Here is a 23,743-nt window from a genome sequence, read left to right as displayed (position 1 = left end):
AGGAGGCGATGCTGTGGGAAGGGAGGCTGGGGTGGGCAGGGTGGGATGGGCAGGGCTATGTGTACCAGATGAGGCTGCTTCAGGCTCCACCGCATCTTGGAGAAGCATCCTGGGGCTTTTGCCTGACAGCCCAGCAGGCTTTCACACGCCATTCTTCCTCCCCTGAGCTAATAGCTGGCCCTCCTGTGTTTTCCAGGAAAGCTATTGCCAAGTCCAGCCTCCAGCACATGGTAGCCCAGCCAAACCCCATGCTAGCCCTGAGGAGCGAGTCAGAGAGGCAGATACGCAGCACTGTGGACTGGAGCGTAAGTGGTGGTGTGCTTCGCTGGGTGTTGCGTGGGACAGGCTCCTGACCGGGAGGCAGCAGGCTCTTCCCATGCTGAGGCTTCCCAAGTGACTTCGGCTTTGACAGTTTTATGGCCTCCGCTGTGCCACCATCTGGTGCCACTGTCTGTGCTGCTGGCAGCATCCCTTGGCACTGTGAGGGGAAGCATGGGCAGCTCCCCGGGAAGGTGGCACAGCTTCTCCTCCTCCATCTCAGCTCCTGGCAGTGGAGGTTTCCTGGTGGCTGGGGCTGAGCACCAGGACAAGCCCCTGCTCCTCCACAGGCAAGGCCAGGCAGGCTGTAAGCTGCGCCTTTAGGTCACAGAGTGGAAACTGTTTTTCATGTGATGAACTTTCCCCAGATTCTCCTTTCAGGTGTTGGAAGCAGCACCTCTATGCAGGACATTTTGTAGCTGGGCTGGGGATCTTTGCAATGGGATCTGAACAAGGGGAGAGTTGGTTTCCTGGGGCAGTCTGATTTCCTCTGTGGAGATGTTGGCCCTGGTTTCTCGATAAATCTTGATACCTTGCCAACACTCAGCTCCATTTCTTCTTTCCCACCTCATCACATAACTTGTCCCTGGCACAAAGCAATTTAGGGATGGGGTGATCATTTGAGGATGCTCCGAGGAACATGTTGTCTTGTGCCTTTCAGGAGACTGCAGTCTATGGGGAGCACATCTGGTTTGAGACCAATGTCTCTGGGGATTTCTGCTACGTTGGGGAGCAGAACTGCATGGCCAAGCTGCTGGTAAGTCGCCTGGGGTCACTCGCACTCCCTGCGTGCTCCTCAGCTGCAGGCTGTGCTGCCACCCGGTGGAGAGACCACGAACCTGGTGCTGGGAGAAGTGGGAGCCTGAGGAGCTGGCAAGGGGAAGAGGATGAGTCTCTGTGTGCTGCAGTGCTGCATGCCCAGTGTCTGCCAGTGCTGCCATTCAGTTTTCAACAGGAGTCTAGTGCAGAGCTGCACACAGCTGCAGGTCACTGCAGGGAGGGGTTGTTGGGATCACACATGCTTAGTGGAAGAATCTGAATCCAGTTTCTCTGGAAAAACCTTTCAACACAGAGGAAGAATGAGCAGTGGAGACCCAGACCTGCTGTCCCTTCTCCTTGCATGCTTGTACTGGAGCCCCAGCAGGCCTTGCAGCAGCATAGCTGCACTTCTCTCTCCCTGCTTGCGGACTCAATCCTGCTTGTGGTGCAGGATTTACAGCACTGATGCCACCATGTGCCTGCCCCCTAGCCTTATACTGCCACCAGATGAGCAAAAGCTTTGGGCCAGACTGTGAAAGTGCTTCCCAAACAATGTCCTGTTTTGTTCTATGGCAGTGACAGAAGAGGCTAAGGACTGCTTTGGCAGTGGGAGAGCACCTCCCTGTTGTGCCTCAGACTCAAGAGCATCTGCTCTAGGCATGTGCTTAGATCCTGTTACTGGCAAGGTGTCTAGATCGTACAAAATTCCTCTAGGACTTGTTCTTTACATCCTGAAATATATGAAGGAAGCATGAGAAATGGTTGAGTTTCTGGCCTCCTTATTCTGCTGTTCACATGCATGTTTTTCCTCCCATTTTCTCATCCTCCAGCAAAAACCTCTCTCCAGGCGTAAGTGTGCAGCATGCAAGATCATAGTGCATACACCCTGCATAGAACAGCTGGAGAAAGTGAGTAAAACCTGTTAAGCCCTCTCTGTGGCTTCCAAAGCTCTGACAGTCTGATACTGGCCATTCCTTTCTCTGGGGTAGCATAGGTTGATTGGAAACTGCAGTGTGTTGCTGGAAAGAGACAGTACCAAAAGGAGCACTATTTACTCTGTTGGGAGTCCTGGCCCCATTTTGTTTAATGATAGAGGTGGTGGGTTTTTCAATCAAGCATTGAACATTGCCAGAGGTTCTGCTATACTAAAATAAACTCCAGTAGGTTTCGTCTTGGTGGTGATTTTACTGATTCCTATCATGTGTGTTCAATCCACAGATAAATTTCCGCTGCAAACCTTCCTTCAGGGAGTCAGGATCACGGAACGTACGGGAGGTGAGATGTGAGCCTTGGATGCTGCCTATGGCTGAGCACTTGCCTTTCCAGTTTGGTTGCAAAGGGATCAGCTGCTGCCAGCACGCTGCCCATCAAAGTGCTGGCATTGTACTGCCTTCTGGCTCCAGAGGGGAGGTGCAGTAAAGAATGTTTCCTTGCCAAGCAGCAGCACAGTCTGGGTATAAGAAGAGAGGAGATTGCAAGCAAGAGGCAGAGCATCTGCTGCTTTGTATGTTATATAGCTCATGTATCTGCATGGGAGGAACACGCAAACAGTGTTTCTTGAGAAGGGCAAAGAACCCCTCCTTTGCTGATGTCCAAGCCAATAGAGCAGGCTGTGGCAAGCAGCAGTTCCCCAAGTTTCCCACAGTTTGGCAGGGGGCAGCGCAGGCTCAATTCTTGCTCTATTGCTCAGATTTGCCCAGGGTGCCACAGGTGATCCTACAGCAATGGAAAAGCACCCACGGTGGTGCTGTTGGACATCTTTTGTCTGCATTGTAATGTAGTGGGTGTAAGCTGGGACCTACCTGCTGAGCTGCACTGGTGAAGCACCTGCCAGCCTTCATGACTCATCTTCCATTCTCTCTCCAATACTCCTCAGTTTACCTAAAGACATCCCATTTCCATAGAAAAGCATTCTTCCAGAATTTTTGCTGCCTGGTTCTGTCCCCCTACAATACTCAAAGACCCCACTGTGAGGTATCCCTGTTTCCACCATCCTGCAAGCACCAGCCCTTATGCACAGTGCAGCTGTGGGCAGGGAGAAGGTGCCCATGAGAAACTCTGTTCCTCTCCTTGCAGCAGGTTAGCAGGATTTTATCTGGGGAGAAGAGCAGGCTGAATTGGGCATGGGGTCTTTGGGGCCGCTTCTTTCCTTGAAAAAACACTGTTAGAACTGGGCAGGTTGCTAGGAGCAGGCAGCTGACTTGGCTGCAGGCACTCCTGTTGTCTTGCTGTGTGCAGAAGCTGTGTCTCACTGGGAATTTTCACTTTGCCCTGGCACCTTTTTCACCCTTCACTTTTGTCATCTGGTCAGAGATATTAAGAGAGAGAGATACGGTTTATGGCCAAAGAAACATTATAGGCTACTGCTTACCCATTCTGTTGTTCGCTTTCTGTGATTCTATCTTCAATTTCTGACTCTTCCTTTCTGATTTGGTTCTTTGTTTTGTCTTGTTTTTTTCCTTTTCTTTGAGCACCGCAATTTGGTCTTGTGCCCCTAAGGTCTTTGGCTTTGCCTTTGCAGAGGTTTGGTGCTGGTGCACAGGGGCAACAAGCTTGCTACAAGAGCAGAGGTTCTGGCTGGCCTGTGCCTGTTCCTCTTGCCTGTTCCTATGTCCTTGTATGCATTGGGGCTTTCACTTTTTTTTTTTTACTTTTTTTTTTCCCTTTAGCCCATAGTTGTCCGGCATCACTGGGTGCATCGGAGGCGACAGGAAGGGAAATGCCGGCAGTGTGGCAAGGTGAGAGGACATCTTGGTGTGTTTTTCCTCAGCCTGAAGGGGAGCTAAGGTCAAACAAGGGGCAATAGCAGGACTGGGAAGTAGAATTCCTGCCTAACATACTGCTATTCCTGCTAGGCAGGAGCAGCCTGTGGCAAAACCAAGACTAGTGGCCTGTTTCACACAGTGAAGCACTACATAATTGCTACATGTATAAAGTTGTTCTCCCACTGGTCCCTATCAGTCCTAGAGGGGACTGTCTTCCTGATGCACTATCCCTGGGCAATAGAGATGCTCCTGCAAAGAGCACAGCAATCTCCCTGGTGCTGTAGGGTGGTGGTTGGGGCTATCTGACAGGGATCAAGAGGGCTCCAGGCATTCTGGCACACTCACTTTGTTTATATATCTGGGGAAGTCCTATTGGATGGTAGAAAGCTGTAAGGGAATTCCCTAAGCCTCTCATCCTTCCCTCTGCAGGGTTTCCAGCAGAAGTTTGCCTTCCACAGTAAGGAGATTGTAGCCATCAGCTGTTCTTGGTGCAAGCAAGCGGTGAGCAAAGCCCCATTGAACATCTGCTCTAATGACCTCTGCTTTTAGCTGGGACCCCCCAGGTTTATCCTCTGCGGCCTGCACTACAGCTACTCTTACCAAGATAGCTGGGAGCTGCTATGGGAAGCTTTCTTCTCAGCCCCTCCTAGAGGAAGCCCTTCCATTACGAAACTCCTGTATCATTTCCTACAGCTCTCCTTTCACTGGCACAGGGCAGCTGGGAGGAGAAATGGAGTGGGCTGAGTTTTCTCTGTCTCTCTGCTTCTCCAGTATCACAGCAAAGTGTCATGTTTCATGCTGCAACACATCGAAGAGCCCTGCTCACTAGGGGCTCACGCTGCTGTTGTTGTTCCTCCCACCTGGATTTTGCGGGTCCGACGGCCCCAGGTAAAGCATATCAGCTCTTGTCTTTTTGCATGGCTCCTGCTTACCCAGCAGTTCCTCATATAGTGTTCGGGTTTTTGTCTTTTCAGAATCCAATGAAATCCAGTAAGAAAAAGAAGAGGACATCATTCAAGCGAAAATCCAGCAAAAAGGGTGCTGAGGTAAGAAATGAGAGGGGGTGGGAGTGACCTTGTGTTGGAAAGGTGGAGATGCTGTGCAGTGAGGAGCAGAACTGGGAAATCAGGGCACTATTCAGGGACTGCACTGAGGTGCGAGGTGAAGGAGAAGGGGGCTGGGGCAAAGAGGAGCCTTGGGAGTGGCTGAAGATCTCAGATTGTCACAGAGCTGAGAAAGGCTGAGGTGAGTTATGTCTGCTGGCAGGGCACATCCTAGCTATTAGATTTATGCAGTGGTTGGGATATTCTCTTCTTTTCACTCTTGATCTACGTGATGTTAGCTGGAGGTGGGAGTTTGCATTTCACTAGGTCTGTTAATGGTCCTGTGGTGTCTTTTGCAGGAAGGGAGGTGGAAACCTTTTGTCATCAAGCCTATGCCAGCTCCTCTCATGAAGCCCTTGCTGGTGTTTGTGAACCCCAAGAGTGGTGGGAATCAGGTATGGCCTTGCCCTTCATCTCCCTGAGAAGGCAGCTCTTTGCCATTTGGCTGCTGAGAGCTCAGAACAGTTTTGGTAGTCTCAGCTGCAAAAGGGACTAGAAACCTTTGCTGTCAGTTTGCTTCCAATGCTGTCCTCTTAACCCAGACTTTGCCTGAGTACCCCAGAACACTGCTGTATTGACCCGTCACCAGGCTTTCTTCCCTCTGCTCACTGAGAACTGCCCGTTACCTGAAATCTTTCTTACCCCTAGGGAGCCAAGATCATCCAGTCCTTCATGTGGTATCTCAACCCACGGCAAGTTTTCGACCTCAGCCAGGGCGGTCCCAAGGAGGCGTGAGTACTGTTTGCTGTATTTCAGTTTACCCCTGCAGTAACACATTTTCCTGGCTGCAGTCTCAGTGTCTGTGCCCTCCCCTCCTGACCCTCCTTGCTCCTCGCAGGCTGGAGTTGTACCGCAAGGTCCACAACCTACGGATCCTGGCATGTGGGGGAGATGGCACGGTGAGTCCCCCAGCCCCTTCACATCCACGCTACCCTTTGCAATACCCTTTTGGCAGCCCTCCTCACTGTACTCCAGAACAAGGCAAAACGTGTGCATTGTGTTGTGTCTGTGATACAGCTGGTAGCACCAAGTACTGTGGGTCCCCTCATGCACAGCTCCCAGGTGGTCTAGTTGTGTGGAGTGTCTGCATTTGTGGCCCTTTCAGAGGAACAGTGTCCCCTCTCGGGCTGCTGGTATCTCCTGCAGCACTCATTTGAAGTATTAAAGAATGTGAATAGCCTCAGTAGTGCCAAAGGAAACCTGTTTCTGCCTCTCTGGCTGTGGCTAGTATCATGTCATGTCACCTTCATGTCACCTTCACCCGCCTGTTGTTCCGTGAAATAACCAACTGTTCCTCTGCACCCTCTTTCACAGGTGGGCTGGATACTCTCCATTCTGGACCAGCTGCGCCTCAATCCACCTCCTCCTGTGGCCATCCTTCCGCTGGGGACAGGCAATGACTTGGCCAGGACACTGAACTGGGGTGGGGTAAGTGACAGGCAGAAGAGCCAACTGTGGCCAGAGGTGGACAGATTGCTTTGACTGGTGCGTTTGCACCTCCTTATCCTAAATGCAGACCAATAAATAAGTGCCATTTGGACATTACTGTTCTTCTGACATATAAACTATTCTGAATTAGATTATAATATATTAGAACATTAACAAAAGCAATCATTTTTCAAACTTTTGGGATATTTCTAGAAGGAAGATGCATTGTTTTTAAATTTAAAGTCCCATTTGGTTGTTATGCATTCAAGTAGAATCTCTCTTTTCCACATACTTTCCTCTGAGATGTTTTCCCACAGACCACTGTCTCTGAGACATCCCTGGGAGGCAGATAGAAGACAGGTTCTCTTCTTCACTAGGGTTACACAGATGAGCCTCTGTCCAAGATCTTGTCACATGTGGAAGATGGGAACATTGTGCAGCTTGATCGCTGGAACCTCCGTGTGGAAGCAAACCCTGAAGCAAACCCTGAGGAAAAGGATGAGACAGCTGCTGACAAGGTGGGACATCTCTCTGCCTTAGTTGCCTATTCTGCTGGCGTGTCTGCTACTCTTATGCACGACGGCGGGTGGGCTGAGTGCCACACTGCCTTAAGCCTCTGTGATACATATGCCTGGACATTGCCTGTCCTGCCTTGAGACCTGTGCCAATGCCACAAGGCCACTGAGAACAGAACAACAGATAAGAGCTGGCCCACTGCCTCAGGCTGGTCACCTCTGTGGTGTTCTGGAGGGACAGCTGATCTCCACTCACCCTTGTGAGCACAGTGCATGACTTGCCTTTGCCATGGCCATACAGTGGCAGCATCATTCTGCCAGCATGAGGATTTGCAACCTTGTTCCTCCCTTCCATTTCAGCTTCCCTTGGATGTCTTTAATAACTACTTTAGCCTTGGTTTTGATGCGCGGGTGACGCTGGAATTTCATGAATCCCGAGGTACGTGGCAGCAAAGTGCAGTGGGGCTGCAGCAGGTCTGCAGTCAGGGGCACCTCTGTGACACATCATAAATGATCCTTGAAAAAGTGGACAAGAGGATTGATACCAGAACAGAGGTGAAATCAGAGGGATGAGAGGAGTTGTTGAGGGAAAGAGGGATGTGTGCAATGGCAGTGAGCTGGGAACTGTCCTGGCCAAGGCTGGCTAGAAAGCCATGTTTGGAGAAAGCAGGCAAGGAAAATATTTATATGTTCAGGCCAATGACTTGGATTTTTTTCTCTTTTCCTTAGAGGCCAATCCAGAGAAGTTCAATAGTCGGTTTCGGAATAAAATGTTCTATGCTGGGGTGAGTGCATGAGGGTATCTAGGCATTCCCTCGTAGATTCAGCTGGAACATAGGCATGGCCCCAGCTCCTGTCCATTACCTAAATTCACTCCCCTGAGTTACTGTGCTTTTGCATACACCTAAGCTGAGCCTTGCGCCTGAAACTGGAGAGGTGCTGGAGAAGGTTTGCAGTGCTGGGAGTTGCAGGTCTGCCTGGCTGCAGACATTACTGGTGATATAGCGTTCTCTCTGGCCTGCGGTATAGTTGCTCCCTTGATCTCCTGCCACTATTGTTCTCAGGCTCGAGGACAGTCAGCCAGGCAGGACCTCCTCAGAGCTGTGGGAAGGCAGAGGAAGGGAAAGCCTCTCCGTAGAGTCCTCAGGCTACTTTGGTCTTTTATTTTTTTTAAACCTTGGGCCATTTGCAGCTCCCTGGCTAATTATGCCTTCTGGAGCTTTGCATCTTATTGTCTTATTTATGTGTCTGTCCCCTCACCCACAGTATACCTTCCTACCCAAGCAGTGGGGTGACTGGTATTTTAGCTGTACTGAAGGCCAAGTGCTGCTCTGTACCATCTCACATGTCTCCCACCTATATCCCCTATCCCGTTATTTCTAAACAGTCATATCAGTGTTATGCTCAAAACTGAAATTGTCTCCTGTAACTCAAGTGCCTCAGTAGAGATAACCCACCTTCCCTAAAGCCAGGACTGGGCTGGCAAGGAATGGTTGGGTGTGTTACTGAAGCTGTGAGGTGCCCCAAGGTTTTTGGTGGGCAAAATGGCAATGGGAATGGATCAGGTTGTTTTGGGAGGGTGAGAGAAGAGGGCTTCTCCAGTCAATGGGGAGAGGGTTTACTCCTCTCAGCAGCTGGGGTTTGAAGGTTGGTGGCAGGCTTCCTGGCTGCCCATTTCAGTGAATGTCTGGGCACTAACTCTGTCTCTTGCCTTGGCAGACGGCTTTCTCCGACTTCCTCACAGGGAGCTCCAAAGATTTAGCGAAGCACGTCAAGTTGGTTGTGAGTGTGTGGCAGTGCACTGGGCCAGGGAGGAGGGCAAACTGTATAGGGAGTGAGGAGCAGCTGCTCTAAGCACACTGTGTGTCTTAGGGCTGGGGGAGATGGTGTGTTCCTTGGGGCATCACCTTCCCTTGGCTTGGAAGATGGTCGCCCTGAGGAGCAGAGGGGGAGGCTGTTTCACCCTGAATAGCTAGGGCGGGCCAGACTCCTTCCTTATAGCAGCCTAAGTGCCCCTGTGTTTGTCTCCAGTGTGATGGGGTGGACCTGACCCACAAGATCCAGGACCTGAAGCCCCAGTGTTTGGTCTTCCTGAACATCCCCAGGTGAGCAGTCCCAGGACCTGCTCTAGTGCAGTGGCCTACTGACTGCCATCCAACAGATCTGTGCCCAGGTTTGAGGATATTGTCCATGTGTTGTTCACTGTCCCTTCACAGATACTGTGCAGGCACGATGCCCTGGGGCAACCCTGGAGAGCACCACGACTTCGAGCCGCAGCGCCATGATGATGGCTGCATTGAAGTCATTGGCTTCACTATGACTTCCCTGGTGAGTTTGTTTGTGCTGGTGGTAGCTTGCAACCAGGGGAGTGACCAGTCCTATTGCCCAGGTGTCAGTCAGCCTCACTGCTTCACAGTTCCTCTCCTGTGCTGGCCTGTGTGACATTATGTTTTCCCTCAGATTTAGGCAGGATGCTGTCTTGCACTGGTCTCTGTGGATTCCTTCCCACTGAGATCAGGTCCAAAGCCTTCAGAACTCAGTTCACCATCTGTCTGACAGTGGATGTTTTCCCCATCCATCTCTCAGTCTGTGCTCTGCTCTCACTCTGGACTCTTTCACAGGCTGCACTGCAGGTGGGTGGCCACGGGGAGAGGCTGTGTCAGTGCCGGCAGGTAGTTCTCACCACGTCGAAGGCCATCCCCATGCAGGTAGATGGGGAGCCCTGCAAGCTGGCAGCTTCCTGTATCCACATCTCCCTGCGCAACCAAGCCAACATGGTGCAGAAGACCAAGCGGCGCAACTCCATGCCTCTGCTCAACGAGTAGGTTCCTCAGATCAGTCTGTCATCTCCTCTCCAAAGCAGAAGGGGTGGATGGAGAAGGTGGGGGGACTGATCTATCACTCCCAGGAGCATTTTGGTCCTCTCAAGGCGGAGCTGGAAAGGGCCCAGGCTGCAGAAGTGTGCCTAGAGTCTCATATCAAAAAAGCTGCTGGTGGCAATCTCCCCACTCCACCCTGGGCTTTTGCATGTATTGGAGGAGTAAGGTGCATAAGGAGAAAGTGAGTTCTCACCTTCTGATCCCTTCTCTTTTCCCTTCCCATGGCATGCAGCCAGCAGCCAGTGCCTGAGCGGCTGCGAATCCGAGTGAGCCGAATCAGCATGCGCGACTACGAGGCACTGCACTATGACAAGGAGAAGCTGAAGGAAGCCTGTGAGTGACCAGCTGAGTAACAGAGGGGTGGGAACTGCACTTCCTGAGTCCAGCAGTGCCTGCAGCTGAGCTGTGTGAGGTACTGGGGATCAGGCACAGTCTGCTTCCTGAGTTGTATGTGTGTCCCATTTTGTGCAGCTGTGCCGCTGGGGATCATCGTGGTTCCAGGGGACAGTGACCTGGAGTTGTGCCGGACCCAAATTGAGAGGCTGCAGGAGGTGAGGCTCTGTGTAGAAGAGGTTGTGATTGACTGCTGAGTTTGGAGGGAATCAGAAGGATTTCTAGGCTGCCTTGATCTGCCCGCACCAACACTCACGTTCCTGCTTCTGGTAGGAGCTCATGATTCACTTTCACCACATGGTGGAGGCAGGTTCCCGAGCTGGACGGCATGATTCTCCCTACTGTCCAGCAGCTTATTTCTTTGCATTGCTCTTCTGACCTTGTTCTCCAGGCCCTGAGTGTCATTGCCCCAGAGAGATTCTGTGGCAGAGGAAAAGGCCAGCACAAGACCTGCCTCCTCCTATGTGTCTGGGGAGGCTTTTCCTCTGCCTTTGTTTGCTGTACTGTGTGTTCCTTCAACCTCCTTTTAACCTTCTACAGGCTTTGCATTTCGGGGCACAACTCTGCTTCTCCCTTGATGCCCAGATTAGGGTTGTTTTCCCCCTCCAATATTCTTTATTTGCAAGTAGTAACTTCAGTGCTCTTGCCAGTGTGCTAATGTGTGTCCCCAACCTGTACACAGGCTGCATAACCTTCGGTCCTGATGAGCAACGTCTGCTGAGTCCACAGTGTGGCTCCTGGTGTTGTACTGCACAATCCATTTTTCTCCCAGTTTACAGAACCTTGCTCAGTCCATAGTGAGCTGGCGCTTGCAGCCTAGGCCATCTTAAGCATGAGGCTAGGAGACTCCTAAGCTCAGAGGATACCACTTTCCCACATCATCAGCCTGGTAGCCGCCTCCAAAGCAGTGCTGATGTTTCTTGGTCACCTAATGTTTTTCCTGTTTTCTCTTCTTGAGCTATATTATGTTTCCTGGTTCTGGATCAGGGCAGAGACTTTGGCCTGGTAATGTGTAAAGCTGCTTGCCATATTCTGCAGTAGGGTGACAGTGCAAACCTCTGTGGGACCAAAGAAGGGATAGGGGGCTGCCCAGGCAAATGCTGTAACAACATACCTTGCCTTTCTGCAGGATTTCTCTCCACAGCCCTCTGCTTTGCAGCGCCTGCTCTTTCAGGTGTGTATGGCATCTCACCATCCCTCAAGCCTATCTGTCATGTGCATCATGCTTGTCTCATGGGCTCATCTTCTGGCACTTCTCCAGTGAGCTGGTATGTCAGCTCTGCTCTGTCCTGTGCTGCCCTCCATCACAGTGTTCAAAGTTCTCATTCCTGTCCAAGCGCCTGCAACCCTCCAATCCACAGGGACCTCCCAAAACAGGAGGGACACGCTGGGGAGAGAATAGAGGAGCCAAGAGACATCGCTGTATTCTGTTTTTTCTATGCAGGAAGGAGATGGAGCCAAACCGAAGACACTGTCATCCCAGAAACTGTCACCAAAATGGTGCTTCCTGGACTGTGAGTATCATCATCTGCTGGGAGTGCTTTGTGCCTGAATCTGGAGTATGACAATATAGACCTTTAGGGCAAGTCATTGAGAGCCACGTGGGACTTGAGACTCAAGGATGTTGGGATCCCTGCAGCCAAGTTCAGCAGTTCTTTGCCCAAGCTGTGCCTCTGGCAGCTAACCACGAGTAGAGCGAGCAGCCTGCCAGGCAAGGGCTATCTGCTGCTCTCCAGCCCCGGAGCTGAACACAGCCCTGTATGCCCTGTCTCTTCGGGACTGGTGGGGTTGCTCTTCTGTGGCATGCAGGCAGGGGGCCCCCATGCTCTAGCAAACTGGGAGTGAGAAATCACCTTGTATATCTTGGAAGTATGGGAACAGTTTCCCCACTGCTTTCCAGCTACTTTTCCCCATTCTGGAAACAGCTTTCTTCTCTCCCTCTGCCTTCACTGACCTGGAGGTCAGAGCTCTCTGTGTGTATCTGGAAGCTGAGATAAGTGACTATCACTTGACACTTTATCTCCCTGACTTGCAAGAGGAGTTTCTAATTGCCAGCAGCAGGGCTTAGGGCAGAGCAAAGCTGTCTACTTCCTGTGTACTCAGGGCAGCACACAACTGCTTAGGCCTGCATGCAGGAGGGCCTAGCAAGGGCCAGGGAGAAAGACAAGGACAAGAGCCACTCCTAGCCTAGACCAGGAAAAACAGACCTGTCTCAAGAGCTGGCAATCACTGCTGATCAGGTAAAGGCCATCTTGGATATAAGTGAGATGCTTCAGAGGTCCTGGCAGGTCACCTGGGAAAATTGTCCTTTCTTCTTATCTCAGTGGAGATGCTGCTGTATTTCCCCTGAGATCTCAGGTCTCCAGCATGTGTGTTGGTCCCTCTCACCCTGCAAGGGACATCAGGTACAGCCAGAGGCTACAACATGGGCCTGGGAAGCCTCATACTAGGGTGAAAGGATGTTGCTTCTCCCTTGGGGCCTTCAGACCCTTCACGAGGGGCTGCTGGGATGGCTGCTCCCAGGTGTCCTTCCTCCAGCCAGTCTCCCAGCAGCAGGTTCTGAGCTCAGGAGAATGCGTCAGGAAAGGAGCCAGAGCCTCATTCAAGACAGCACAGTCTTGTTAAAGCAGCTGAATTATAGGCCTTCAGCAGCAGCTCCATGGCTGTAAATCTCTAGCCAGGATAGAATAGATGAAGCTCTTTCACTCCTCTAATCCAATCTGGGCAATCCCCACTCAGTTTGCAGAGAATTCCCGGGGCCCCCAAGGGTCCCAGTGCAGCAACCTTGCCTGGGCAGCCAAGAATCACTCTGTCTGATTCTGTCCCTGTCTTGCAGCAACCACAGCAGATCGATTCTACAGGATAGATCGCGCTCAGGTGAGTGTGGGAAAAACAGCCTGAAACATAAGCTCTGAGGGGGGGACATTCAGGAGCCACTAAAAGCGACTCCGACTGTGTGAAGCTGGGTTGCCTCCAGGTATCACTGGGGGTGTGCTTTAAGCTGAGGCAGAAATCCTGTGAAGGTCTGAGGTCCTTTTGAAAAGAGATGGGATTTGTGCCAGCCTGGGGTGAGGACTAGGGGAATCGAGGCAGGAAAAGCATGCCTGACCACAGCCTCAGGCACTGGTGATGACAGGCTTCACAGGAGTAGACAAGGTGGGATGCAGCTCCCTTCTTTTCTGTCTGTCTGACTCCTTGAGGCTCCACATGGTGCTCCTTTCTGTCAGCTTCAGTCAGCTATAGTCCTGTGGGCAAAGGCTTTTCAGAGTGGTATGAAAGGTGTGGGGTTTGAGGGGTTGAGAGATGAAGCTATACAGATGTAGGTCTTGCTTCCAAAGAGGCTGACTTTTGCATTCCAGGAGCACCTCAACTATGTGACAGAGATCTCTCAGGATGAGCTCTATGTGCTGGATCCAGAGCTGGTGATCACCCAGACCGTAGGCACATCTCCTGCCATGCCTGATCTTGTCGACTCATCTGCCACACCTCCTGGGCACCATTTTGCTTTCCCTTCCTCTTCCTCCTCTCCACCCTGCTCTCCTGCCCCCAGGTGAGTCTGCAGTGGGAGGAAATGGGTTGCTGGGCCTCAGGAAGGATGAGCAGCAATGGGAAATCCATGGTTGGCTTCACAGCTTTGATTCCTAGGCTGGATTGCAGAGGGGATCCCAGGAATTGAATAAGAGTCCACTGCCAGATTAGACCAAGTGGATGGGATGCTGTCCTGCCATCCTTGCTTCATTGCTGGCTGTGCTGAAGGCAGTAGAGCATCACAGTGTGACTAGGCCACGGGGCCAAGCTCCAGCATCTGGTCTGTGGACATGGGTCAGGCCAGGCTCAGGTGTGGGTGCTGAGAGCAGTAGTGGAAACGGGAGTGGGGCTGGGGAAGAACCCAGCTCGGGGAAGAAGCAGATGGCATGGTCAGAGGGTAGCTGATACTTTGGCCTGCTTCTCCTGCTGGCTGGAGAAGTGCTACAGGTAGGCATCTCCGAGCTGTCCCTCCACTCACCACGTGCATCTTTCAGGCAATGTGCTGCCCAGGCTGGCAGGGTTAGTTACACCTTTTCTTCTCTTCCAGTGCTGACGCTGAGCTCTGCCTCCCACACAAAGGTGAGTTCGTCTGTCCTCACTGCAGGCGCCAAGCAGAGCTCTCAATCTGTCTTGCTTCCTCTGCTGAACCGTTTTGGGTTCCTGCCATTGCTTTCTGGCCTATCCTTTCTCTGAAGTGCAGCCAGAAGCCCTGCAGCTAATGTGCTAGGTGGGGGCAGGTGACCCCAGAGGCAGGCAGCAGTGACCTGATGATGATTTGTGTAGTGGTCTGGCCAGGTGCTCCCCAACTCTGCGAGCTGCACGCAGAGGGCAGGAAATGGCATGGCAGAGGGGTTAATCCCCCACCTGCAGAGCTGTGTGCTGTTGGCTGGGTTGGGGGCTGTTTCTGCCAGGCCGCAGCAGGAGCTCGGGAGGTGGGAGCACAAGGTCAGGGGCCTCGCTGAACTGAGTAAATGGAAAGAGTTTCCTGGAGCTTGAGCAGAGCTCAGAGCCTAGATGTGTGAGTGACTCACGTTGAGAGGCATCCTAGCTGCTGGCTGACACCCAGATCTGCTCCTTGCTTCCATCACAATTCATCTTGCCCATGGGCAGAGCCCCTTGCTTCCCTGCACACATCTCCCTGGGCCAAGCTCTGGTTGCACCGCCAGGTACATACCTCTCTTCTTCCCTCAGATACCCAAGGGTGCAGGGGTCATGTATAATCAACCTGGCTGCTGTTCACCCTGAAAACAAGGGGCTGGCACCTGGAGGAACTCAGCTAACAGCTTTGGGTCTCTGGTGCCCAACTCTTGGCTCCCCAGGTAGATAAATAGCATCACAAGGTGGAGTTTTCTGATCCCAACCCATCTCTCTTTGCAGATGACCTGATAGAAGCTGCCAAGAGCGGTAACTTCAGCAAGGTAGGCACTTTAGCTTTGTGCTTTGACATGCCGCTGCCCTTCAGTGGCTCCTGGTGAGGCCTTTCCTCCATGCAGTGCCCAACCAGGAGCAGAGGGTGAAAACCAGGCAGGCTCCTGGCAAGGAGCCTTGGTCCTCAAAGCTCCTCTTCAGAAACAAGCTGCTGGGCACTCCAGGGATGCGGTGCCAGGACTTGGGGAGTTATAGACGAGAACTGAAACTCATCTGGACCTCTCTGCCAATCCCATAGTTCCAAGAGCTGCACCGGGCTGGAAGAGACCTGATGGTGCGAGACTCCTCTGGCCGAACTGTCCTCCATCACGCCGTCATATCAGGGAGCAAGGACATCGTCAAATACATAATTGAGAATGGTGAGCTGGGCTGGTTCACTGTGGCCAGAATGCCACCCTTAGCAAAGCAGGCTAGCAGCCAACAACACCCGACCCTCTGCGTAGAGGGTCCCTCAGATTTGCTGTATCCTCCCACTGTGACATGGGCTATCCTTAGCATCTTTCTGCCAGTGCTCGGTGCCCTGGGCTGTTATCCGATCCTTGCTGTGACCGTCATGTCTCTGGGAAACATCTCTCAGTGTCATGCTTCTGCTTTCATGGGAGCTGACCTGTTGTTTTTGGCAGCTTCCACTGAAATGCAAGCTGATTTATTTTTATTTGGCTATTTCTCTGTAATGAATGCACAAGCAACTCTTCTTTCCTTATCTCAGCTGAGGTCCGATGCAGTTGCTGGCCTGAGGGTTTTGGAGCCAAGCCCTTTGTGGGCAGTACAGATAGTAGCCCCTACAGCAGGGTGCAGTGTGCAACTGGGGTGTTGGTAGGCCCAGCCCTGCATTGTGGCCTGGTCTCACTTGCCCTGTACTCTTTCTCTCCACAGCCCCTTCAGAAATCCTCGATGCCACAGAGGAGGAGAAGTAAGTTATTTCCTGACATTTGTTACTTGTTGGCCATGGTTTCCAGTCCCCAAGCAGCATCCCCTGGGCTGACCATGGGACAGGCACCTTTTGCAGCCAGGGGGATGTCTCTCATGTGCAGCACTTATCCCCTCTTGGTGTGTTTAGGGGGCACACCTCACATCTTCTTTCTTTCCTGTAGCGGCGAAACCAGCTTGCACCAGGCTGCAGCTCTACGCCACCGCACTATCTGCCACTACATTGTGGAGGCTGGAGCGTCACTCATGAAGACTGACCTGCAGGTGATGGTGGGAGGACTGGGAGGGGTCCTGTTGTGGGGCTGGCAGGAGTTGGGCCATGCAGGCCCGTCTGAAGAGCAGCTCAAGGGCTGGAGTTTTTGCCATCACGCAGCCTGTACATGGGGAAGGCACCAGGGCTGGGAAGAGAGGAGCCGTTTAGGGTCCCCATGGTGCCGCTCAGCCTGCTCTCAGCAGCAGAGGGGTTAAATTCCCCCCCATCCCTTCACTTCTCTCCATGTTGTTTTATTAAATTAGGAGCGAGGCGCTGGAATGTCTCATCCCTGTCTCCCCCTTCCCACCCTGTGGGGTCACAGCGAGGACAGTCTCGCTGTCGAACTCCCTCCCAGCTGCAGGGCTCCCCCCGCAGAGCCAGGACAGAGCACTGGGGCTCCTCGGGTGAAGCAGAATGTCAGCAGGCGGGTGAGGAGCTCTCGTTCACATACCACATTAATTGAGATGTGTCTTGGTGCCAGGAGCTGCTGCCAGCCCCTGCAGAGCAGTTGCAGGAGGGGGACTGAGGCGGTGTTTTGGTCTGCGAGGTTCCTGACATTGCAGCAGGGAGACATGGTTGTGTTTGTCTGGCAGAGGAGGTATAGGAGAGGGTCAAGAAGGTGCAGTCTATGGATCTGGGACAAGGACCCCAACCAGGGGCTGGTTGAGCTTAGGGGCCGCCTCAGACAATGAATAGCCCCTTGCCAGCTGCCAGGGAGATGCTGCATACACAGTCTCTGGCTCCTGATCACTCCTTCTTGTTCAGACGGTGCCCAGAGGGGTGGCCTGGCAGGATACGTGGCAGGCAGCCATGGAACAAGGTGATTACCCGTGAGGGGAGAGAGCCAGGAGAAGGCAGCTGGGGTGGCACGGCCCTTCTCTGCCCTTTGAGAAGAACTATGGGATGCTCTGCCTGATGAACAGCCTCAACCTGCCAGCAAAGAAAGAAGCCCAGCTCAGGAATGACAGCCTGCCCCAGGGAACAGGGCTTGCATGTGCCTGTGTGAGTGCATGCCTGGCTTTGTAGCTCTTTGGGGACCCACCTGCTCATGGTGCTGACCTTGTTTAGCCCCAGGTTACAGCCTGCCTGCACAGGCAAGAACCAGCCTCCACAGAAACTCTGCTGTAGAACCTTTGGCAGACCTATATGTAGCACAGCTGGGGACAGCATGGTCGTGCACTCACGACCCTGAGGGAGGCTGGCCCTTATCAGGTAGCGCACATCAGCCTGTCTGTGCAGAGGGGCCCTGGCAGCTCCAGTTTCAGGCTGCAGATCCAGGCAGGAGGTGGTGCTGGACCAAGGCTTCTGCAGGGGGATGAGGAAGAAACTCTATTCCTCCTTTTTTTTTCTTCTTTGTTCAATGCTTGCTTAGATTCAGTGGCTGCAGAGCGGAGGCCCCCAAGGAGAGCCAAGCAGTGAGGCATACAACAGCCTCTAGCCCCCTGCATGCTCAGCACTTCTTGGCATGCCATGGTGTGTGTATGCACGATAGGTTTCTTGGTGGCTGCATGCCTGGCAGCAAGTACAGGAGTGTCCCAGGAGTTTCTGTGCGAGTGTGTAAGAGAAAAATGTGCCTGTGGGTGCCCCCTTTGTAGTCCCACTCTAGTGCAACTTTGCAGTGGGATGTGCTCAAGCTTTTGTTCATGACCGTACCCACACAGCGGAGGCTCCTAGAGCCTGACCATTGTTCACAGTGAAGAAATCCGTCTGTGGGTTGTCATGGGGACCCCTGCACCCCACTCAGTCACCGTGGTCCTGCTGTGTGCCGTGAGATGAGCTGGGCAGCATCGCTTCCCTTCGGGGGCCGCTTTTCAATGGCAGCGGCAGAGTGCCAGGTTTCCGTGGCCTCTCTCAGCAGAGGGTTTGTTCGGCACTGCGGAGCCCAGGCATTAATGAGAAGGAGCGAGGGGCAGGCAGAGGGAGGGGGAGAGGAGACGTAGCGGCGAGCCGTTAACAGATTTGCTTTTTATGGAGTGCGGGAGTTCATTAGTGGACACAGTCCAGATGGCTGCAATAAGCTGGTGAAATGCGATCCTCCTGCGGGAGCAGGAGCACTGGTGAGGCTGCAAGAGGGAAGGGGGGTTGGTATTCTCGGGCATTCCCCAGACATACCCCTCATTCCTCACCCTCTCCCTCCTGCCTCGACAGCGCCGGGGAAAAGCGTGTCATGGGGAGCAGCCTTTGTCTCCTCCGGTGCTCAGCGCACTGATGTGTTACCTTCCCTCTGCAGGGAGACACCCCTAAGCACAGGGCTGAGAAAGCCAATGACCCCGACCTGGCTGCCTACCTCGAGAATCGACAGCACTACCAGATGATCCAGCGGGAGGACCAGGAGACAGCTGTGTAGCGCTCAGCGTGCCTTAGCCCAACCAGCTTGGGCAGGACGAACAGAGGGCGGCACCTGGCAGAGCTGTGAGTCTGGCCCAGCCCTCCTTATGTGTCAGCCCAGTCGCTGGAGGAGATGGAGACAGCAGGGCTGTGCCCCAGGTTGGGCTGAGACGCTGTTTATGAGGACAGTGGGTATTTGGGACTTGAAGCCCTGCTCTTTGTGTGTCCCCCTTTGGCTCTCATCAACCATATTCCCCGCTCCAGATGGGCTCCATCCCAGAGCCCCACTGGGGCAGGCAGGGATGTAGCAATCTGTCACCCTCACACAGGGGAGCAGTGGTAGTGCCCCCAGCAGGTTCTTACCTATGACCCGTGCAGGACACCATTGCTCACCCCTCTGCCTGCTAGTGGTAACGCTCCATTAGGCACTTCACCTTGTCCAGAAGAAGCACCATGATGTACTGCCTCCAAGTCCTGTTCTCTCTTGTTGGCCTGGGACTGTCCTTGGGCTCTGTGGCAGGAGAAAAGTCCCTTGTGTTAGAGAATGTGTACCCACCCCTTCCTCAGAGCATCTGGGACTGGCACAGCTGGATGCGGGGCAGTTGCTTTCAGTGCTGGGCCTGTGCTGCTCTCAGGGATCTCCCCGTGCTCCCAAACTACGCGACCGCTGCATATGGCTTCTGCCATCCCCACAAATCAGACTCAGGGTCCTGCAGGGAATCCTTGGAGATCCCCCAGCCCAGGCACAAGCTCCCTGGGTAGGCTGCCAGCAGGCTGCCAGCACACCTCCACAGGTTTTAGCAGAAAGAGGGATTTGGATGCATAGGAAGCATCAGGACCCCAGCCCCGAGTCATGCATGTGACAGGATGGCATTTGGGGCACCATCTGCCACGGGACACGAGGCACCGTCTGCCCTGCAGAGGCCATGAGTGCTGAGGTAGCACAGCAGCCCTCATGCATGCACTTTTTGCAGAGCAGCAGTCCCTGGCTGCAGGGTGCCGGCAGAGGGGGAGGGCAGACGACTGTTGGCATTGGTGCATTCAAGCGGGAGGTGTGTGCAAAGCAGGTCTGGGTTGCAGCGTACAGGTGGGGTCCCAGGAGAGGAGGCCGGGGCATCCCCAGTGTGCACTTGCACCTGACTGTGGCTGTGCTGGGTGACACTGCTCACATCCCCACAAATACTGAAGAAAAAAACATATCATGACACCACAGAGAACCACAATGCTGATCAGGCTTTAGGTTGGGGCAGAGTTACCTTTGAGGCTATGGGGCAGCCGGACCAGAGCAGCACGAGGCTGGTGCTGGAGTTCAGTGATTAATATCATCACTGTTCCGATGGCGATGCTCCAGCAGCACCAGGAGTTCCCATCAGCGCTGCTCACTTGTGGACAAACGCTGTCATCTTCCCAAAGGTGCAGACTGCTGCCCCAGCTAGGGTCCAGCTCCCCCTTCTCCCCAGTTTGTACATCCCCGTTTTTGTACAGGTAGTTCAGAGACACACTGTCCCCCTCCCCGCCAGGCCCCACACGTGAGCTGAGTTGCTGTGCAATTCTGAGCCTGGCTGCTGTGTAGGCAGAGGCGGAGGGGTGTTGGTAGCCCTGCCCACTGGGGCAGGGGTTCTGTGCAATACCCAGTTCGGTGTTCCCAGACGCTGTGGTAGGACTGTATTTTTGTAACTCTGTGAGTGCCCGCTCTAGCAGGCCCGGGGCCTGGCGTGAGCCCGTGCTCCCATCGCTTTTTGACTTTTGACTGTTTGGATGTTGTTGTTTCTTGCTATTGAAATAAAAAAAAAAGTGGACGTTTTAATTCTTTCCGCTGCGGTGGGCGTGGGGTGGGTGACACGTGGCTGGGGTGAGCCAGGTTGGGCCTCAGCCTCTGGGGCAGCAGGGGGCACCGGCACTGCAGGGATGCAGTGTGGGATCAGCTGCAGCAGGAAGGCTGCTGCCCGCTTACAAGAGCGAAGGATGAGGAAGGCTGCTGCCTCTTGGGATACCTGCACCAGCACCACCAATCCTGCAGCTTCACAGAGGGCAGGTAACCAACCCACACGCTGTGCGATTGCGGTGTTTGTCGCACTTGCTCTCCCTCTTTTCCCTCCTTCCTTCAGTGTGAGACCCCTTCCTGCAAACGCAGCCCCCTGCTGCCGGTTGGGGCCGCAGGAACCATTTCCCGCTCCGCACAGCCCCGTTGCACCCGGGGCTCCGTGCTGGGGCACTCCTCACCCCCAGCCCCCGGCTGCCTGCCGTTTGTGATTCCTGGCGCCGAAGCAGCTCCCAGGAGCCCGCAGCCCACTCCCAGCGGCTTTCCTTCTGGGGAAGGGGCACAAAATGGCTCTGCTGCCCACCTCAGCCCCTTCTTCCGGCCGCCGTGGCCGGGGGCTGGAGGAGAGCTTCGCGTTAGCCCTGCTCGCCCGTGGGGAGAGATGGTCGTGAATCCGTCCATGAGGGCAGAGGGCGAAGGAGGCACCGACGGGGCTCCGCCTGCGATCCGCAGAGCCCCGGGACTCAGCGCCGAAGGGCTCTCGGAGCCCCGGACCGCTCTGCAACGCTCGCACGCGGGTACAGAGGGACGCAACGACGGCCTCGTAGGGGCTCGAGCCCCCGACAGCCGAGCCGAACCGCGCGGCCCCTCCCCGCTGAGCAGCTCCCCCAGCCCCCCAGGGCCGCCCCTCGGCCCGCCGCCAGCCTTTGTGGCTGGCCGTGCTGCCGGGGGGCAGAGGAGGGGCTTGCACGGGGAGTTTGGGCTCCGACCACCTCGGGCTGCCGGCGGGGCCCGACGTCAGGGGCCGCTGTGCTGCGCTGCGCGGGGCTCCGCACGCGGCCGCCACACAAAAGGCAACGGCGCCGCTCCGCGCCGCAGGTGAGTGGGGGGGTGGGGGCACACGGAGCTCCGCAGGCGCACCCCCTGCCCCGCCGAGGGAAGGGGCTCGGGGGGCGCCGGGGTTCCCGCGGGGCAGGGCGGGGGCCACCCCCTCTCAGCTCCACGGGGGAGCGGGGCGCACCCTGAGGGTGGGGAGGGGGTGCGGGAACGCTTCTGGGAGCGGGGGGCTGCGCCGTGCGGGGTGCGCGGCGAGGGACGGCGGAGGGATGGGTGCAGAAAGGCTCCTCGAAGAACCCGGCCTTGGGGGAGACGGAGGGGGCTCGGAGCCCCTAGCGCTCTCGGCCAGGCCGACGGGTGCCGGGGGGCGGGAGCGGGGCACTGTGCCCAGGAAGGGCCGGGGATCCTCTTTTAAAGCATCACCTGGCGCGTCCTTCGGCTCTGATGCGGGGTCAGTCCGCGCGGGGCAGCGAGGAAGGATGGGGACGGGGCCGGGCCGGGGCGAGGGGTACGGGCGGTGGAAGGTTGCGTTCCGTGCGCCGGGACTGCTTCCAGCGAAGGGGGCAGCGCTCAGCACTCAGAGCTGGGTGCACGCGTGCACATGTATGAGCGCTTACGCGTGCACACGCACTCACCCGCCCGGCAAACGCACGGAGGTGCGTTGGGAGCCGCGGTGCCGGCAGTGGGCGCCGCTCTCCCATTAAAGCGCTCCTCGAGCTCCCACGCTGAGCGTATCCGTCTGTGCGAACTCCGCTGGCTCCGCTCCAGGCCCCTCGCGGCAGGGGGTTCGCTTTCCATGCCTTTCTTCCCCCCTCCGCCCCCGGATTCCGCGGGGGCCGGGCCGAGGCACCGTGGCAGCCCCTGTGCTCCTGGGGCCCGGGGCGATGCGCGGTGCCCATCCCTCCCTTCCCCACTCCAGGCAGGATGCAGCCCCGGGGCCTCCTCTTCCTCCTGGCACTGCTGCTGCTGGCGGCCACTGCTGAGGCTGCCAAAGCCAAGAAAGGTGAGCGGGCGCCCGGGTGGGCACGGGGAGGTCTGGGTGTGCCGCCCCATCTCCCAGCCGCCGCCTCCCTTGCAGAGAAGGCAAAGAAGGAGGGTTCCGAGTGCCAGGACTGGCGCTGGGGGCCCTGCGTCCCCAACAGCAAGGACTGCGGCTTGGGCTACCGCGAGGGCACCTGCGGCGATGACAGCAGGAAGCTCAAGTGCAAGATCCCCTGCAACTGGAAGAAGAAGTTTGGAGGTGCGAAGGTGGCTGTGGGGGGACTGGGGCTGCGTTGGGGCCACACGTTCCTAATGCCTCTCCCTTCCTGCAGCTGACTGCAAGTACAAGTTTGAGAGCTGGGGAGGGTGCAGTGCACAGACAGGTGTGAAAACACGCTCAGGCATCCTGAAGAAAGCGCTGTACAATGCCCAGTGTGAGGAGGTGGTCTATGTGAGCAAGCCCTGTGCCGCCAAGATGAAGGCCAAGGCCAAAGGTGAGTCCTCAGCTCCCCCAGGCAGCGCTCAGGGTCAGAGCTGGGCAGGGAGCTGCTGGTGGTTGCAATAATGCTAACACATCTTCCATGGTCATTGGGTGCAGCTAAGAAGGGCAAGGGGAAGGACTAGAGTGGGGTGGACGATGTCCTCATCGGTCCCGGACACATGTGCCTCTCCCACCACAAGGAGCCACACTCCAGCCGCCTTCCTCTCCTTCTCCTCCTCTTCCTCCTCCTCTCCCCACCTCCTCTGCCACCAAGATGCCTTGTTTAATCATTAGTTTTGTTGAGAGCAGACCAACTGGCCCTGGGAAGCTGCTGCCATTGCCCTGGGGGCTGCTGCAGCCATAGTGACCATTGCTTTGAGTGGTGCCGGCTGGATGCTCTCACCTCTTTTGGGAAATGGGTTTTGGTTTCTTTTCCAATAAAATTTTTAAAAAAACATAACTGAGTCAGATCCTGCCTGACATCCCTGTGCAGCGGTGCAGGGCTGGGACCCCAGGAGAGGAAGGGGATCTGGCCCTTCACCTTCACATCCGTCTCTGCTCAGAGTGATGCTGTGGGGAGGCGGTGCCATCATGGGGTTCATAGCACCACCAGAGTGTCTACCAATCCCCTGGGACCAGAGGGAGCAGAGCAGTTACTGTGTGCCTGGGGACAGCAGCCTGGGTGCCACCCACATCAGCCCCACAGCAGCACCTCATCTCAACAGCACTTCAGGCTGCTGCCCTCTTCTTGCTCCCACCCCTGTCCTGCGGTGGGTGACAAAGGCGCATACAGGAATGTTACCGTGAACAATCTGTGTCTGCACTCACTGTCCCTA

At 55.1% G+C, this 23,743-nt stretch overlaps 2 protein-coding genes across 7 annotated transcripts in view; both read left to right on the top strand.

Annotated features, from left to right (window-relative positions):
- Positions 1 to 20,434, top strand: part of DGKZ (diacylglycerol kinase zeta) — a 38,632-nt gene extending 18,198 nt beyond the window's left edge. For 5 of the 6 annotated variants that reach the window (XM_042864330.1, XM_042864152.1, XM_042864412.1 and 2 more), the window contains 31 exons: positions 197 to 305; positions 980 to 1,075; positions 1,908 to 1,985; positions 2,296 to 2,352; positions 3,747 to 3,815; positions 4,272 to 4,343; positions 4,614 to 4,730; positions 4,817 to 4,888; positions 5,245 to 5,340; positions 5,594 to 5,676; positions 5,784 to 5,844; positions 6,260 to 6,373; positions 6,751 to 6,891; positions 7,249 to 7,327; positions 7,618 to 7,673; positions 8,608 to 8,670; positions 8,920 to 8,993; positions 9,105 to 9,216; positions 9,510 to 9,709; positions 10,000 to 10,100; positions 10,239 to 10,318; positions 11,290 to 11,334; positions 11,605 to 11,674; positions 12,997 to 13,037; positions 13,520 to 13,710; positions 14,236 to 14,267; positions 15,066 to 15,106; positions 15,355 to 15,475; positions 15,993 to 16,029; positions 16,211 to 16,310; positions 18,530 to 20,434. In XM_042864330.1, the coding sequence (XP_042720264.1) occupies positions 197 to 305; positions 980 to 1,075; positions 1,908 to 1,985; positions 2,296 to 2,352; positions 3,747 to 3,815; positions 4,272 to 4,343; positions 4,614 to 4,730; positions 4,817 to 4,888; positions 5,245 to 5,340; positions 5,594 to 5,676; positions 5,784 to 5,844; positions 6,260 to 6,373; positions 6,751 to 6,891; positions 7,249 to 7,327; positions 7,618 to 7,673; positions 8,608 to 8,670; positions 8,920 to 8,993; positions 9,105 to 9,216; positions 9,510 to 9,709; positions 10,000 to 10,100; positions 10,239 to 10,318; positions 11,290 to 11,334; positions 11,605 to 11,674; positions 12,997 to 13,037; positions 13,520 to 13,710; positions 14,236 to 14,267; positions 15,066 to 15,106; positions 15,355 to 15,475; positions 15,993 to 16,029; positions 16,211 to 16,310; positions 18,530 to 18,646 (2,725 nt within the window). In that variant the 3' untranslated portion in view covers positions 18,647 to 20,434. The remainder of the gene's footprint in view (positions 1 to 196; positions 306 to 979; positions 1,076 to 1,907; positions 1,986 to 2,295; positions 2,353 to 3,746; positions 3,816 to 4,271; positions 4,344 to 4,613; positions 4,731 to 4,816; positions 4,889 to 5,244; positions 5,341 to 5,593; positions 5,677 to 5,783; positions 5,845 to 6,259; positions 6,374 to 6,750; positions 6,892 to 7,248; positions 7,328 to 7,617; positions 7,674 to 8,607; positions 8,671 to 8,919; positions 8,994 to 9,104; positions 9,217 to 9,509; positions 9,710 to 9,999; positions 10,101 to 10,238; positions 10,319 to 11,289; positions 11,335 to 11,604; positions 11,675 to 12,996; positions 13,038 to 13,519; positions 13,711 to 14,235; positions 14,268 to 15,065; positions 15,107 to 15,354; positions 15,476 to 15,992; positions 16,030 to 16,210; positions 16,311 to 18,529) is intronic. The other variant, XM_042864242.1, reaches the window with a different exon arrangement.
- A 997-nt stretch (positions 20,435 to 21,431) lies between these two features.
- On the top strand, positions 21,432 to 23,364 carry MDK (midkine). The gene is made up of 5 exons (XM_042870828.1): positions 21,432 to 21,487; positions 22,365 to 22,448; positions 22,524 to 22,685; positions 22,759 to 22,920; positions 23,025 to 23,364. Exons 2-5 carry the CDS (start codon positions 22,370 to 22,372, stop codon positions 23,048 to 23,050), a joined length of 429 nt encoding a protein of 142 aa, XP_042726762.1. The 5' UTR covers positions 21,432 to 21,487; positions 22,365 to 22,369; the 3' UTR covers positions 23,051 to 23,364.
- The last annotated feature ends 379 nt before the right edge of the window (positions 23,365 to 23,743 follow it).

Source organism: Lagopus leucura, unplaced genomic scaffold, assembly GCF_019238085.1.
Source record: "Lagopus leucura isolate 7727_CA_CO unplaced genomic scaffold, USGS_WTPT01 Super-Scaffold_1, whole genome shotgun sequence".
Classification (NCBI taxonomy): Eukaryota; Metazoa; Chordata; class Aves; order Galliformes; family Phasianidae; genus Lagopus; species Lagopus leucura.
This window is presented reverse-complemented; position numbering and strand designations above follow the sequence as displayed.

Bases quoted from the DNA above. Each gene is read 5' to 3' on its own strand.
- MDK (XM_042870828.1), top strand. From the start codon at position 22,370: ATGCAGCCCCGGGGCCTCCTCTTCCTCCTGGCACTGCTGCTGCTGGCG. The intron at 22,449-22,523 runs GTGAGCGGGCGC...CCTCCCTTGCAG, and splicing joins GGCTGCCAAAGCCAAGAAAG to AGAAGGCAAAGAAGGAGGGT. The intron at 22,686-22,758 runs GTGCGAAGGTGG...CCCTTCCTGCAG, and splicing joins CTGGAAGAAGAAGTTTGGAG to CTGACTGCAAGTACAAGTTT.